The 17654-nt window shown below is 36.3% G+C and overlaps 1 protein-coding gene across 1 annotated transcript in view; it reads left to right on the forward strand.

Annotated features, from left to right (window-relative positions):
- Window positions 1-17647, forward strand: part of LOC131639957 (serine/threonine-protein kinase ATM-like) — a 49196-nt gene extending 31549 nt beyond the window's left edge. The window contains exons 22-32 of the mRNA XM_058910378.1: window positions 7514-7585; window positions 7664-7825; window positions 10689-10811; window positions 11177-11304; window positions 12468-12624; window positions 12794-12840; window positions 12910-12973; window positions 13325-13399; window positions 16795-16914; window positions 17152-17337; window positions 17566-17647. Coding sequence (XP_058766361.1) covers window positions 7514-7585; window positions 7664-7825; window positions 10689-10811; window positions 11177-11304; window positions 12468-12624; window positions 12794-12840; window positions 12910-12973; window positions 13325-13399; window positions 16795-16914; window positions 17152-17337; window positions 17566-17616 — 1185 coding nt within the window. The 3' untranslated portion in view covers window positions 17617-17647. The remainder of the gene's footprint in view (window positions 1-7513; window positions 7586-7663; window positions 7826-10688; window positions 10812-11176; window positions 11305-12467; window positions 12625-12793; window positions 12841-12909; window positions 12974-13324; window positions 13400-16794; window positions 16915-17151; window positions 17338-17565) is intronic.
- The last annotated feature ends 7 nt before the right edge of the window (window positions 17648-17654 follow it).

Genomic DNA, 17654 nt, shown 5'->3' on the forward strand with positions numbered 1-17654 from the left:
TCAGGAAACGGCTTTGGGTCCTGCATTAGAGGAATAACTGGAAGGACAGACAACTCTGAAGACTCAGCTTCTGGATTATTCTCCCCCTGAAGCTGAGGACTGGGATAAAAAGACTCAGATTCCTGAAAAGTAACATCCATGGATATATAGACACGACGACTAGGAGGATGATAACACTTGCACCCTTTCTTATCTGAAGCATATCCTATGAAGATACATTTAATAGCCCGAGGATCTAACTTACCCCGATGAGAACCATGAACATGGACAAAGGCAGAACAACCAAAGACACGATTCTGAAGACTTGACATAATGGGCACGGACGGATAGAATCGAGTCAGGACCTGCACAGGACTAACACCAGTTAACACCCTAGAAGGTAACCTATTGATTAAATAAGCAGAGGTCAAGACAGCTTCCCCCCAATAAAATTTAGGAACATTCATTTGAAAGCTTAATGCTCGGGTGATTTCAAGAAGATGACGATTTTTCCTTTCAGCAACCCCATTTTGTTGTGGAGTGTCAACACAAGTCAACTCATGAACAACACCATTAGTTTTGAGAAAATTGTGAAGATTTTGGTTTACATACTCCTTACCATTATCTGACCGTAACCTTTTAATAGGTTTCCCAAACTGTGTTTTAACCATTTGAAAAAAGTAAACAAACAATTGACATACTTCAGACTTATCTTTCATAAGAAAAACCCATGTAACCCGAGTACAGTCATCAATAAAAGTAACATACCATTTTGCACCAGAAATATTGGAAATGGATGAAGGCCCCCATACATCAGAATGAACAAGATCAAAGGGTTCGACACTCCTAGTATCACTAGGGGAATAGGTTGCTCGATGGGATTTGGCAAACTGACACACATCACAATGAAAGGAATCAGTCGACACTTTGGTAAATAAGTGAGGGAATAAAGACCTGAGCATGCGGAAAGGAGGATGTCCAAGACGCCTGTGTTGGAGCCATATTTGAGTGTTTGCCCATGACTCTGAACCAGCCTGATGACACTTGCTTTCCTTATGAGGTAGACAATATAACCCGTTCTATTCCTCAGCAATTCCAATCGTCTTCCCTGTGGCAAGGTCCTGAAAAACACAATGAGAATGAGAAAAGGTCACAACACAATTCAAGTCTTTAGTGAGTTTATGGATGGACAAAAGATTGTTAGAAAGCTTAGGGACATGAAGCACATGATTTAGATGGAGAGATGGGCTTAGGCGAATGTTACCAGATCCGACAATCGGGGTTTGGGACCCATTTGCAACAGTAATATGGCGTTTATTAGGTAAAGGTGAATAAGAAAAGAGATATGACATATATGGAGTCATGTGATCGGTTGCACCAGAGTCAATAATCCAGATATCTTTAGAACAAGAGGCATTTAAAGCTAAGAAGCTAGAGTTCTTACCAGTCATGGTCAGAGAACTAGTGTTAGAGAACTTACTTAAGGAGTCCATAAAGAGAAACAAACCGTCTCGAGCCAGGAGAGGATTGAGATCTACTGTTAGGAGAAGATTGAAGGGCTGCCAACGAGAAACACCAACAAAGATGACAACCAAACAATCAAAGGCTGCAAACAGCAAGAAACAGAGGTACATCAATGAAGGCTGTCCTGAAAAACAGAGGTACAACAATGAAGGCTGTCCTGAAAAACAGCAATGAAGGTGAAACAGTTCGGATCTGCACCGGCGGTTGAGCGATGCACGACGGCTACAAAGTCACCGAGATCACTAGGGTTCCAAGAGAAAGGGAACTGTTAAGAAGTGTGGTTAGGCCTAACTCAACCCTACAAAACCGGCTTGTAGGGTGAGGATTGCCCCCACTTATAAGGATATGTTCAAGCCATATATTGTCCAATGTGGGACTCTTAACACACCCCCTCACATCCAGGACTAAACAACTGGAGCGTGGAAATAAATGGTGGGTGGCCCGATAGCGGAAACCATAGATGGTGGCCCACCGGATCTTAAACGAGGCTCTGATACCATGTTAAGAAGTGTGGTTAGGCCTAACTCAACCCTACAAAACCGGCTTGTAGGGTGAGGATTGCCCCCACTTATAAGGATATGTTCAAGCCATATATTGTCCAATGTGGGACTCTTAACAGGAACCTCAGAAAAAAAAAAAATAGGACCCTAATAAGAATGGCTAGTGTTTTGAGCGCGGAAGCAGAGCCCCTGGAATCGGGTGCTCTGATACCATGTAGAAATATGGAATATTTTATATATTTTGTAAAGAATACATAAGAGGTATTTATAGACTATAGATCTATCTAAATAAGGGAAGGGTAATTATTCTCTCTATAAATGCTAATTTAGTCATAATGACCTGTACAGGACAGCAACTCATAATGAGCTGTATTATGAGCTGTATGATATTCAAAATATTCTAATAATAATAATAATACTGATATTACAACAATACCAAACAAATATTTAGGATACCCAATAAATAAATAAAATTAAAAAGTGTAACTAAAGCTGGTGTTTGTCACAACCATGGATAAATTTCTCACAAAACAACTCATCAGTGAATAATAACCTTAAATACGACTCACCACGGGAGACTGGTATAATCATTTATTTCATCACTAATTGTTTGTAATTGAATAATATATTTCAAGTATCTTAAAATACTATCACTAATCTCTTAATACAAGACTATTCTAATCTAATGGGCCTAACAAATAGACTAAAAGCCAGAATATAAATTACTACTAATAATAGTAAAAATAACTTATTTATAACACTTTCCCTCAAGCTGGTGAATGAATATCTATCATTTCAGCTTGGAAACAATTTTTTCAAAGTTATTGCAGTTCAACCCCTTTGTTAGAAGATCTGCAAGGTTGTCTCGAGAAGAAACATATGGAGTGCAAATAAGACCACTATCTAACTTTTCTTTGATGAAGTGTCTGTCAACTTCAATATGTTTGGTTCTATCATGCTGCACTGGATTTTGGGCTATGCTAATAGTAGATTTATTATCACAATAAAGTCTCTTGGTTCATCGCTCTTTATCTTCAAGTCTTCTAATATCATTTTCAGCCAAAGTAGTTCACATATCCTTTGTGCCATTGCTCTGAATTCTGCCTTAGCATTAGATCTAGATACAACACTTTGTTATTTACTCTTAAAGGTCACAAAATTCCCACCTAAAAAAGTACAATATCATGTAGTTGATCTTTTATCCACAACTGACTCTGCATAGTCAACTTCCCTATATGCTTCAAGACTCACACTTCCATTTCATTCAAACAAAATTCCTCTACCTGGAGTTTCTTTTAAATATCGCACAATTCGGAGCGTAGCTTGTAAATGAATCTCCTTTGGGAATTGGCTAACTAAGCTTACACGTAAGCAACATCTGGTCTAGTATGTGATAGGTATATAAGTTTTTCGACTAATCTTTGATACCTTCCCTTATCAACCGAAATATTTTCTTCTGCATTCCCCAACTTTACACTTGGATCAATTGGTGTACTTGCAGGCTTGTATGTTGTCTTACCCGTCTCTTGTAGAAGATCAGTAATGTATTTTTGTTGAGATATTAAGATTTCTTTCTTAGAGTGGGCAACTTCAATTCCCAGAAAGTACTTCAATTTTTCCAAGGTCTTAATCTCAAACTCCTTAGCCAAATGTTCGCCTAACAATTGTTGCTCTTCTCATCATCACCTGTTACTATAATGTCATCCACATACACTAATAAAACAGTTACTCCCCTTGTCTCAGAGTGTTTGATAAATAGAGTATGATTTCCTTGACTTTGTTTAAAGCCCAAACCTATCATAACTTTAGTGAATCTTCCAAACCATGCTCGTAGTGATTGCTTTAACCCATATAAAGCCTTTTTTAATTTGCACACAATGTTGTGGTAGTAAGTTCATAGTATCCAAGGGGTACATCCATTTAGATCTCTTCATCAAGTTCTCCATGAAGGAAGACATTTTTCACATCAAATTGATGTAAATTCCAATTGTAATTAGTTGCTATAGATAATATCACCCTTACGGTATTCATTTTAGCAACTGAAGCAAATGTCTCTAAGTAATCTTCTCCATAAGTTTGGGTGAATCCTTTGGCCACCAATCTTGCCTTGTACCTCTTAATAGATCCATCAGACTTGTATTTTACACTGTATACCCATCTGCTCCCTACAGGTTTCCCAAGTATTGCTTTTATTCAGTGCCTCCATCTCCTAGTCCATGTCTTGTTTCTATTTCTTATCAGACAATGCCTCAGATAAAGAGTTAGGTATCGTTATAGCGTTTAAACTTGTGAGGAAGGCCTTATGGGTGGATGAAAAAATGTTCAAAACTTAGGTAGTTAGATATAGGGTAAAGTGACTTTTTAGTACATTTCTGGTATCTTTTCTAAGGGCAATTGGAAGATCTAAATATTTGTAGTGTGGTGGTAGTACTGAGTTGGATTCTGTTTCTTGTTCATGAGAAAATTCAAAAACTGAATCGCTAGTGCTTGAAGGGTCGGAAGAAGTTACCTCATGTAATGTCGGATTGGATTCTTAGATATGAGTAGATTCAAGAATGTTCTTCTTTCTTGTATATACTAAAATTCTTTCCAAATGTCACATCAGTTTCAACATTTCCATTTTTTTCCAAAATCAAGTTCAGTCTCAACATTGTCATCATTAGTTTCAGCCTCAACTTCCGGTTCAAAAGTAAGGTCAGGAAGTAGAGAAGACCCATCTTCCTTACTTATATTCTCCCCCTGAAGATGAGTTTGAAGGAAGTAACTTTCTTATGGAAGGTGACATTTTGTGAGACAGTATTTATGAGATGATGGATGATAACATTTGTAACCCTCTTGGGTAGAAGAGTATCCTATAAAGACACATTTTAACGCTCTAGGATCAAGTTCCCTCTACCATCACTATGGATTTGGACAAACGACGTACACCTAAATATTCTAGGGGTCAGATTATTTGAAGTAGACACATCAGAATAGAATGAGGATAAGACTTCCATAGGAGTTTTGGAGGCAAAGACAATAGAGGGTAAACGATTAATGAGATACGATGCAGTTAAGACAACCTTGTTCCAATACTTAGGGACTTTATTTTGGAGTATCATAGCACATGTTTGGTCTAACAAGTGACCGTTCTTTCTCTCAGCAATCCCATTTTTTTGAGGGGTTTTAACACAAGAAGACTCATGAATAATACCTTTTTTTTTACACAAAGAATTAAGATCGTGGTTAAAGTAATCTTTGTCATTATCGGACCTAATTCTCTTAATACTCACAACAAGCTGATTTTTAACCATAGATAAGAAGTGAAGAAACACAAAACAAACTTAAGATTTTTGTTTTAACAAGTAGACCCAAGTAATCCGAGGGCAATCATCAATAAATGTTACAAACAAACGAGCACCTGATATATTTGAAACATTCGACGGACCCCAAACATCAGTATGAGTTAAATAAAATAGAGAAGTACTCATTTTACTATTGACTTGAAAGAGACATACTTGTGTTTAGCAAGTCGGCACACCTCACAACAAAGACTCTCCACATCCAAACTTTTAAATAGTGAAGGAAATAATTGTTTTATGACTCTAAATGATGGATGACCAAGGCGATAATGATACAGATAGACCTTCTCTCTGTTGATTTTAATTGATTATGAATAAAATGGTTTGTTGTTGCTGAATAGATTTAGAGGGATATTTTGGTTATCCAAGTAATACAGGCTATTCCATTCTCTAGCCTTTCCAATTGTCCTCCCTGAATTCTTGTCCTTGAAAACACAAGCATTGTTATGAAAGACATTACATGATAGACCAGTTGTGAGTTTTTGTATGGAAATTAGGCTAGTGGACAATTTGAGAATACGAAGAACGTTTCAAAGGATTATAGACGTGCTTATCCTTGCCCATCTATAGTTCTAAGGTTAACATCTGCAATGGATATTTTTTTGTTGCTAGGACATGGTGAATAAGTAGAAAAATGTGTGGGTAAAGGTGTTGTGTGGTCAGTGGTTCCCGAATCCAGTATCCAATATTGATTAAAGGGTTTATCTGAGGCATTAAATTCAAAAAAAATTGAGACTTAACAAGAAGAAGTGAAAAAAGAAACATACATGAATGTACCAACATAGAAGTATCTGTTGGTTTCTCTAACTTACTAAGGAGGGATCTCAGCCTCTCTTCTTCGTCTTTGTTGAGTTGAACCAATTCTCTTTCTGACATATTGATGGATGTCATGCAAATGTGTCTGACTCAATAGAATAAAAAAATCAGCAAACTAGTTGTAAAGAGGCCTGCAACCTTCAATTGCTTATTTTTTTAAAAGTGAATAGTGCCTCCCCGATGATCAGTGACACAAATGAAGAGTGTTTCTGTCGGTGAACAGTACCACAGATGAACATTATTTGTGTATTGAACAGTACTGCCGACAAATGAACAGTACCATAGATTTTGAAAAAGAACCGCAATTAAGACGGCTAGGGTTTTGAGAAAAGAACCGCAATTAAGGCGGTTAGGATTTTTTTATGCGGAAACGAAACCCTCTCGAACGAGAGCTCGTGATACCATGTTTGTAATTGAAAATATATTTCAAGTATCTTAAAATACAAGCACTAATCTCTTTTTATTTGACTATTCAAATTTAATGGGCCTAACTAATGGACTAAAAGCCCGAATAAAAACTACTACTAATAATAAAAATAACTTATTTACAACACTAATACATCACAATTTTGACACCATTCTCAATTGTGTTTGGGATGGTAGGGGACAAATTGATTCTAGGACGTTGAGGGTTAGAATGTTGTTGCGATAGACTGAGACAAACTTAGTATGGGATAGCTGGGTTCAAACTGCATTTGGTATAGCTGGAGGTAACAAGAAGAAGGACACGATAGTTCAACGGACTAATCTTAAGCTCTTGACAGTCTGTGGAAATTGTTAAGAGAAGGGAAAAATTCACTGATAAAGAGAGCCTCAGAGAAAGAGTAACCTGAATTTGTGCATGGCCAATGCGAACAAATGAATAATGGCGATGATAACATTGTTTTATAAAACTCAAAATTTTAGGAAATCCAGTAGTAGACAAGCTAAGGATCGTTGACAACTTCACTTGGTCAACCACCCTAGAGTTGAAGGGGGAGTATTAGAGATACATACTGGGATGCTATCTTGTACTGAGAAATTGGGCTTTGACCCAATCTTCTCCTATTTCTCTATGTCAGAATTCTGTTAGGAAGTTAGTTACATCTAACTGTCTATAAATACTTTATTGTACATGTACTATTAGGATCATCACAATGAAATATACACTATTCTTCTAAATCTAACTCTCTACTAATAACAATTACAAAATTCTTTATTGTAATTAAAAAGTGCAGATATAAGGAAATCAGTCCTAAGAATTAAACAAACATATTCTAAATTACTCTTAAGACATGATTAATTTGTTATAAGACATTTCTATATATTTTTTACACCTAACATTTATGTGATTTTCATTCTTTCTAAATTCAGGTGCGTGGAAAAATATTGCATCATCTTTGTGAACATCCTCATTGGTCCTCTTCCTCAAGATTAACAGATTTGGTATGAAAATAACCGGGTTTAGATTTCAATAAACTATTTGTATGTGACATCTATCACAGTTTGCCACGTGTTTTATAGGTTAATGTAATGAGCAATATCATTACTGAGCAAATTGGACTTAAGCTTGCTTGCGGAAATGTTTTAACTTCTACCCATGCTTTACTATCTAACTTATCTTCCCTCGATGCTGTTGGTAAGGAGAACTGTGGCTTGTATTCCAGTGAAGTGGAAACTGAACAGGTATCTTTGAATTTCAATATATTTGGATTTTTGGATAAGACTGCTCTATAGATAATTAGAGCTTTCTAAAAAAATTACATAAGGCTGCAACTTAGATAGAAAATGGGAGAAAATGAAGAAAGTACCAAATTTGTTAAACCAAATCTACAAAATTAAAGTATTATAGAATATCAAGTTAAAAATGCGTTTAAAATAATTGTTATTATTGTATAGATTTACTATAAGCCTATCTTAGTCTAAATAGGAATATAATCTCTTTTTTTTTTATTTTGTATTTATTACCTTAAGTCCATATAAAACAAACTCTATTGTGTAGTTGAAACAAAGTTTCGTTTCAACATCTGATGTATATCTATATACTCACTGTCCTCTGGGGACAAATGCTTCCGGCAACCATGTTTCCTTTTTGATTTTAGCCTCTTGCTGCCATGTTACACCTTTCTTGCGTGTTCCTTATGCTGTCCAATGGCGCTAGAGGATTTTCTGTGTGAGCACCACAATCAAGAGAGTAATATTCTGCTGGTCTATGTAACCCTGAAGTTGTAAGTATACAAGCCCATTTACATGCTGAAACTCACTTGCATGTTTTAAAGCTCGGTCTTTGCCTCTGCCACGCATGACGGGGCACCTTGAGAGTTTGCCAAGGATTCTTCCTCTGTCAGACCATACTAGTCCTAGTTCTGACCTTACTTTCTTATTTTAGGACGTGGGAACCCATCATTATTCTTGCAAATGGTCTCCGAACCCAATCCCCTAGGGTCGAGATTACTTATCCCCTCTGTAGACTATCAGTTGATTATGTTATGATGTACCTGGATTTCCCTTTAATTTACTCGTTATTAGTCGGTTAGTTCATTCTCATGATTGATTACCTTTTTACCAATAATAGCCACCCCCGACAAATGTCTCATTATAATCGATGCTATATGTTTGAGAGTATCCTCTTGCCATTAGTATGGCCCTAAATCAATCAAGGGTGCATCTAGTATGTGTTTGAATGTATAGATGGTTTACTTGCATCCAATGGGTTTCTTGCCTCCTTGCATCCTTTTAACAATCTCCCAAGTTTCATTATTTTTTCTTCAAATGGTTTCATTTTCTCATTCATAGTTTGAACCCAATTTTTATATTTTAATGCTTTTTGAACAAATGATGGGATTTTCATAGTCCACAACTGCAATAAAACTCTTATAGTGCGGAAAAAGATGTTTAGAAGAGATAGATTGAGTAATAAGATATTTATATTTTGCACGACTTTTTATCCTCTCTCAAAGCCATGGATAAATCATTTGAATCGGTATCACAAGTATCAGAATCGGAGAATCACCAATAAAGGAATCATTTTAGTACTTACGTACGGCTCAGGTGATTGAAGTTATTTTTGGAGCATGTCGAGTTAACATATTCTTTGATACACTTGTGTTGGCTCACTAGCCTTATTCTTTGCTGGTGTTGAAGGTGTTGATTTCTGCAAAACTAAAGAAAAAGGAGGAGCCGTAACAAATATTAACTCAGGTTTAGAAGTTGAGTCCGAATCATGACTCAAAACTGGCGACTCATATTAAGAAACAAAACTAGGAGACAGAACAAAAGCAGGAACACAGACTGAGTGTATCAACGATGCTAGGGCCAAGAACCAGAAACTTAGACTCAAACTCCGAGTTAATGATGTTCTATAGATCTTCTTCTGACGTATTGAAGGTTAACGTCTCTACAATCATCAGCACGAGTATGAGAACCATCTGCAATGATAAAATAAGTAATTCTGGAAGGAGAGTTATTAGTTAAAAAGATTGAGAATCAAATATCATATGATGAGTGGCACCAAAATCAAGAATCCAAGTTCTCCATGAGCTAGTATATACAACACTCAACGTTGAACTTGAAACCTCTAGATCTTCTTCTGACTTATTGATTTCGGTCAGGGAAGGGAATGCGACTGTGTCTTGCTCAAGAGAATAAAAAATAGTCTGAATCGCGTTAACAATGCTGAAAGTCTGAAAAAACAATAAAAACGAGCAAGAAAACAAAATACACTGGTTTTAAATGAACCACAGACCAAAATGCTCAGATTTGAGAATGAATTGCCACAATAAAAAGAGGTACGTCTGTTCTACCTGTGACTGAAGATAGGAGACAAACATCACCGGGCAGGGCGGCACGTGTCCTTCACAGGCCAGTGAATTCACTGGAGAGGAGATGCGTACGGTGGTACACGAGTGTGTCTTCGGTGAAGCGTTTTGAGGGTATAGATGATTTTTGTCCGAAAGTAATCTGTACGGAACAGTGTTGATGTGGGTAAAAATAGGAAAGTCCCAAGACCCAAACAAGGCGAAGGCAGTGGGTGACATCCATCGACAAAAACACGAGCAAAAGGTTCAAAGAAGCTGCATAGAAAGCTGCATTACTGCAATGGAGGAAAAAATAAAAGAAACCACAAAGGCGATGGTTAGAGTCTTGGCTAAAGCAAGGCCCCTAATATTGGGAGGTCGTGTTGCCATGGAGAAAATATATCTGATATATTTCGAAGTTATGAATAGCGTACATGCACTAATTTGTTAAAATAGGCTATTCTAAACCTTATGGGTCTGTTTAATGGACCAAATACAATTATTATAAATATCACACGTTATTTACATCACAAACAATCTTTTTCATCTGGTTATCAACTTGTACATGCTTAATGGCAATTTTTTTTTATAATAGTACATATTTTCATTATGCCGTAATTCTATATTTGTACTCTGTTTCATATCTTAGCATGATGCTTCTGTTCAGACATTATTTTGGAACGAAGGTGGTTTGTTGTTATATGGTGATGTTATTATTATCGATTTAAGTATTTATTGATTTAATCATGCAGTGCTTTCAGTCACTGCGAAACATGGTGCATAGCCTTTCAAAAGTTGATCTTGATTGGTTTGGGCGGGTTAAGCTTATTGATTGCATCTGTCATCTTATTTCACTCCATCCTCAATTTGGTCAGGTGATTTTTATAATTTTCATGGCCTGTTTTTTTTTTTTTTTTTTGATTTTCTAGATACCGTGAGAATGTCCTAGAGATGAGAGAGAATTGGGAGAGAATTTTGATATGTTTATGGTGAAAATGTTTTTTGCTGTCTTATTTCAGTTATTATATCAGTATCTATCAAAATTTCATTAGACTTACCTGAACCTATTAAAAGTTACAATTTCAGATGCTACTGCCTAATCATAATCTTACTATAGCAAGTGTTGGTAATAGAAAAATAACAGCACTGATTTACTCGCTAATCACTACATAGTGACACTTTGTATTAGTTGTAACTTTAATACTTATCTGGTTATTCTTTGTTTTTTCTGTTTTGACAGACAATGATAGAAAGATTACTTATGATGCTCAATGATATGGATTATCGAGTTCGTTTATCATTTGCAAGAAAGGCTGGTGTTCTTTTCCAAACATGGGATGGTCATGAAGAGCTTTTTCAGGACTTATGGTAAGTTTCACTTCAAATGATCACGACACCGTAATACTTCAATTGAAATGAGTTTTTCACAACATGATGCTCATATTTATTGTTTTACAATTAGACCTTATTTGGGGAAGTTTTTGGAATTTAGGGTTGTAATTTTTGTTTTATTTATTATTATCCTTCAATTGAACTGAGTTTTTCACAACATGATGCTCATATTTATTGTTTTACGAGTAGACCTTATTTGAGGAAGTTTTTGGAGTTTAGGGTTGTAATTTTTGTTTTATTTATTATTATCCTACAATAGTAAACATTTATTTTCATTTCCATGTGTTAGGATACTAATGTTATTGTAGTATTTGTTGTATCTAAGCCTTAGGCTTCTAGCTTAGCTCTATTAGTACGACTGCAACTGCCTCAGGCAGTTTTCTGTTAGTGCTAGCTGTATCTTCTTTATGCAGTTACGGTTACAATTACAATTATCGATCATATTTCTTAAGAATTGTGATTTGGGTCTAACTCAATCCTACAAAACGGCCCTGTAAAGTGAGGATTTCCCCCACTTATAAAATATGCTCTGGTCACATATTGTCCGTGAAACTCTTAAAACACTCCCTCACGTCGAGGTGTGCGGATATAAAGAGTGGGTGATTCGATAGCAGAAAACCAATAGCAGGTGACCCAACGGGTCTTAAACCGGGCTCTCATACTATCTTAGAATGTGTGGGTTGGACCTAACTCATCCCTACAAAACTGACTTGTAAGTTGAGGGGTACCACTTTATATAAGCCCATATTAGGCTCTATCTTTAACTAATAGTTTTGGGCGTGAGAGGGTGTATTGGGTGAAACCCATGTCCCACATTGGTTAAAGATAGAGCTTAATAAGGGTTTATACAAAGTGACACTCCTCATCTTACAAGTCAGTTTTGTTGGGATGGAGCCCAATCCACACTTTCTAAGACATTTGTGTAAATGCCGCTCTTGAATCTCTTTAGATTCTAAATGAAAAATATTCAAATTTATTCTCCTTAGGTTTTCTAAATTCTATGAATTCATAATTCTAAAACCAGGTATCCTTAGGTTCTAGTGGCCACTCAGTGAATCATCAATTAGTTCCCCATTCCCCAAGAAAATATTCATATAAGGATATCCATGATCATTCTTTGGCTTTGGTTGTTTTCCCAGTTCCAATTTTGGTGTTCCTTTGGTGGTCTTTTCCAAAGGAAAAACTATCAGTGCGAAGGAAGTGCTAGCTGCTGGTCCTCAGCCTCAACCTATAATAGAAACAGTTTTGATTACTCTGATGCATGTTGCACTGCATAGTGAGAAGGTGGAGTTAGAGGTAATCATATTGATGTCACATTTCTTTTTTTGCTTACTTTAAAAGTTTTTTGATCCATTCTTGTGCTGCTGTCTAATGTTATTCTAGTTTATGATACAAACTAGTTAACTTTTCTTTTTATTTAGCAGTGCTATTTGTTTCCTTTCTGATTCTTGATTACTTTTTTCAGGCTGTTTTTATGATATGTGTGGTTTCTGCTGTTGATCCTTGTCAAAGGTACACAAAATATTTCCCCGTCATTTTAAAACCTTCACTTTTTCTTATATCTTCCGTTATTTGTTCCAGGGAATTGGTCAGCGCTGTACTTGACAATCTTTCTAACGAGCTTCAATATTTGAGTAGAATGAAGGTAGTTGTTTTTGATGTCTTTGTTTTAGTTTGACCATGTGCAATGACTATTTGATTGTAATTGCCTTTCCTGTTTCTGTAGTTTGGTGTTACCAAATTTACGTTTGTGGCATTAGGTTGAAAAATGTTTAAACTTGATTTAAAAGTTTGACTTTTTACTTTTCTGAAAAGAATTTTTTTTAGTTAGATGCAAATGCAATTGTAATTTATTTTTTATAGAACCCATTTTGCTTTTAAGCTGCATCTGCATTCTAGACCTTAGATTGGGGCTTACAAAAATTATTTCATTGGAGCTTCAAAAAGCTTACGAATACTCAATGGTTTCTTTTGACTTCAACTTTCTTTTATGCAGTATTTAGAGGAACTTTTGGGATCACTTCTCTTTTGTTGGGTAGCTTGTGGTGTAAGCTTGGCTGCACTTGTTGAGGTAATTTGTTCATTATATATTTTACAAAGTATTGAGCAGTGTTATCAAATAGTGGCTTCGCCATAATGGTAAATATCGGCCAATATTGCAAATTTGTCCGACATAGTTTTGCCTTTGGTACTGCTCTACATAGCCTGTCAGTTGTGAATGCAATACATGTTTCTTATATATAGGACATCAACAAACTGCGGGTGATATTTTAAATTCCATTTGAAATTTGATAACAAATTCTATGTTTCCTAATTGAAAAGTTGAGCAATGGTTTTATTTCTAGAAGATTTCTCATTAGACCCCATGGGTCTCTCACGCAATCGTTTTAAGTCCTCCTGCTTCCGTAGATGTATCTCCGAAATCACCCATTTTTTTGTTTAACGTTGTTTTGTTCCGTAGATGCATCTACGGAAGCGTTAAAACATGGGATTTTCCAAATTAATTGAGAAAATCTCAAATTAATTGGAAAAATCTCAAATTAATTGGTAAAACACAAATTAATTTCCCAATTAAGTTGGAAAAATCCCAAATTAATTGGTAAAATCCCAAATTAATTTTCCAATTAATTGGGAAAATCCATAAGATAACAGAATATTCCGTAGGTACATCTACATAACACTCTATTTTCAAACCCTTCTGTAGATGCATATACGGAACTTGGGATTTTCCCAATTAATTGGGAAAATCTCAAATTTCACTATGTTTTTAACTAATTGGAAAAATCTCAAGTTTCACTATGTTTTTAACGCTTCCGTAGTGCATCTACAGACATTTTTTTTTGCATAGTAAGGGTGCTTCCGGTTGTGCATCTACGGAAGCAGGGGACAAATATGTTTCATATATTCTAAACACCCTTCTCAAACCAGCGGTTGAGGAAAGAGTGATATTAGGGCGATCGGAAATGACTGGTGTATAACAAAAGCTATTTACGTGGATGTGAGTTGGCGACTGCAGTTGGAAAGGAAGAAATGATTTTGTGAGGGTGAAGGCAATCGGAAATGTCTTTAGTGTACCATAAAGGCCATTTGAGTGTCTGCCAGTATGGGGACGCAGTTGGAAAAAGAAAAATGCCATGCTACCATCGAAGGGTGAAACACACTGCAGGGCGTTTGATCATTTGGTCACGGGGTATAGTGCCTTGCGCGTGTGTTAAGACAATAAGGAGAATGTTGGTCGCGTAGATAGGGGTCATGTCCTCACATAGCGGCGGTTGGTGGTCGCGTAGATAGGGGCCATGTCCTCGTATAGCGGCGGTTGGTGGACATGGGTGCTGTGGAATTAAACGGTAGGTGACCCAAATAGTCGATATATGAGACTTGGATTTTCCATACACCCGCTTACGCTCAACACGATTGGGACTGATGCGCATATATAAACGGTGCATTGCTCGAATCGATAGGCTCTTGATACCATGTTAAATTTAGAGTTTGGCGTAACTCATCCCTATAAAACTGGTTTGTAAGGTGAGGGGTGCCTCTATATATAAACTCTTTTTAGACTCTATCTTTAACCAATGTGGAATTTGGGTTTCTCCCAATACATATAGGTTTATTGTATTCTAACACTCCTCCTGAAGCTGGAACATATATGCCATATGCACCAATCTTGTCACAAATAGATTCATTCCAATTTAGTAAATATGTCAGTTAATTGATAATTTGAATCCCCAAAATCAGTTATGATATTTTCTAAAAGAACCTTATCTCTTACAAAGTGACAATCGATCTCTATGTACTTAAGTTCTTTCATGAAAAATCAGGTTGGAGGCAATATGTAGTGCAGTTTGATTGTCACAAATTATTTTTTTGTCTTGAAGTCTCCTAGTTTGAATTGTTGAAGTAATTGTTTTATCCACATGAGTTCACAAACTGTTGCTGCCATAGCACGATATTCCGCTACTGCACTAGACCTTGCAACTATGTTCTGATTTTTGCTTCACCATTAGATCAAAATTTCTCCAATGAGGATACAATACTCTGAAGTCACCTTCTATCTACTGGTGATCCTGCCCAATCATCACCAGAATAGCCTATGACTTGGGTATTATCCTTGTTTTCATAAAGTAATCCTTTACCCGATGCACTCTTTATATACTTAAGAATGCAAATCACAATGTTGCTTAGGTGTGTCACTAGGTCGGTAATCAAGCAAACCAATTTCTTCTAGTATATCAAGAGCATATTTTTGCTGAGTAATAGCCACTCCTGTCTTGGATTGAGCAACTTTAATATCCAAAAAATATTTTAGTGACCCCAAATCTTTAGTATGGAAGTGTAGAGACAAATGTTTTTTCAACCTCCTGATGCAAACCTTATCATTACCAGTGATGATGATGTCATCGACACAACCTAGCAGGTAGAAGCAAGTGGTTGGTGAAGAATGCAAAAAGAAAACATGAATGGACTTCCCATCTAGTCATGCCATACTCTTAGGGCATAATGCTACACCAGCCAAACCAAACACATGGAGGTTGTTTCAAGTCATAAATAGATCAACGAAGTTGACATACAAGTTGAGAAGCACCACCACTAACAGTGAATCCTGGTGGTTGCCCAACCTGCATTATTGACACCACCTACCAATTTTCGCAAGGAATCAGAGGGAGCGTAGTGAAATTGAAAGTGGAAGAAGAGGCAGCAACAGATTCGGATCCATAAATGACGATCTACGCGCGGTTAGAGACGAAAGATTGCTAAAAAGTCACCAAAAATGAAAAACTCCTCAGACTGTGGCAGAGGGGGGGCCCTGCGGTGGTCGGTGCTCGAAGCTGGTGGCTAGGACTACGGCTGCAGAAAAATGATCGGCATGCTTGCCGGGAGATTTCACGGTGGTGGGTCGCAGTGGATAAGGGCCCAACTAGCTATAGCAAGCTTGAAAGTGTATAAAGCAGTGGCTAGACAGATGATACATAAAAGAAGAAAAATGCCGAGCAGCACTAGGATGAATTACTACTGATATAGAAATCTGTAAATTTTTTGTATACTCTTATCATAGTATTTGTAATTATAATGGTGTTATGATAAATACATTGAATGTTAATGAAGAAGCACTCACCTAGGAAGTTGTATATTCTAGGAATAGTAACAACATAGACTGTCTACAGGTTTACTTAATTCTAACAGTATGTTTTGTCCAACTACATTTAATTTAATATTGTTCTTGTGCTATTTCATCTTCTGATTCCACTACATTTAATTTAATACTGTTTTTGTGCTATTTCATCTCATAGAAAGCATATTTTTTCAAGACTTCCTTATACATTCCCCACGGTAGTCTTTTTCTTGATTAGTATGATAATGTAAAACATTTTCCATGGTGAAATTTTTATTTTGGTAACGGTTTTCATTTGCTGTATTCTGATGAAATTTTTCATTGGTATTAATAATTTATTTCTTGCTCTACAGACTAGGCATCTTTTTGTACCAGATGCAGAACCGGGTCATTTCCTTCAGTATTGTTGTCCATGGCTTCTTCCTGCTTTGCTTCTTCATCAAAATAGTTCTGATCTTGATTGGGTTACCAAGGTGTGAGCAGTTTCCATAGCTGATGCTATATTTCATGTTAATATATAAAATGGAAGCTTTTGGATTTCATTCTGTAGGAAATAAAACTTATAAAGGCTTCAATTAGATGATGTTATGCTCTCAAAATAGCCATTGATTTAAAACTTTGCACCATCTCTTTCATTGCCCTTCCTGGATCACAGATTTTTATGTGCAGTGTCTGTATGTTTTTTTCTCTAACTAAGTTCCTTTTTGCAGGTCACTTGTCAACCTATGACAGTTCTTATAAAACACCACTTTGCTTCAATATTTTCAATTTCTATGGCTTTGCATTGCAGTAAGAAACCAGGAGCAGAGAGGGGAACTCTTGTGCTTCAGAGTTCTATTCTTCAGTTTGGTCAGATATCTGAGAATGAACGGGACAAACTCATAAAGAGACATATGGTCTGCTTCTCTGCTATTTAGGGCTGGCTTGTTTTACATAAAATAATATTTATGGATGACAGTCTTCTCTGTTTATTGTAACATTTTAAACTGACAATTATCTTTTTTTATATGAATTCATTAAATGAGGAGAAAATAACTTTTCTTCCTTAACTTATTGAATGATAAAATATTTTTAGAAAATTCACCATTTTATATAAATAGTGTTTAGATCAAAATATTTTTCAGGATCAGAACTACCTCAGGGAGAGAGCACAGCCCCCCACTTATAAGTTATAATTGCTATTTTGGCTATATCACTAGTCAAGGTAGAATCT

Source organism: Vicia villosa, unplaced genomic scaffold (assembly GCF_029867415.1).
Source record: "Vicia villosa cultivar HV-30 ecotype Madison, WI unplaced genomic scaffold, Vvil1.0 ctg.002871F_1_1, whole genome shotgun sequence".
NCBI lineage: Eukaryota > Viridiplantae > Streptophyta > Magnoliopsida > Fabales > Fabaceae > Vicia > Vicia villosa.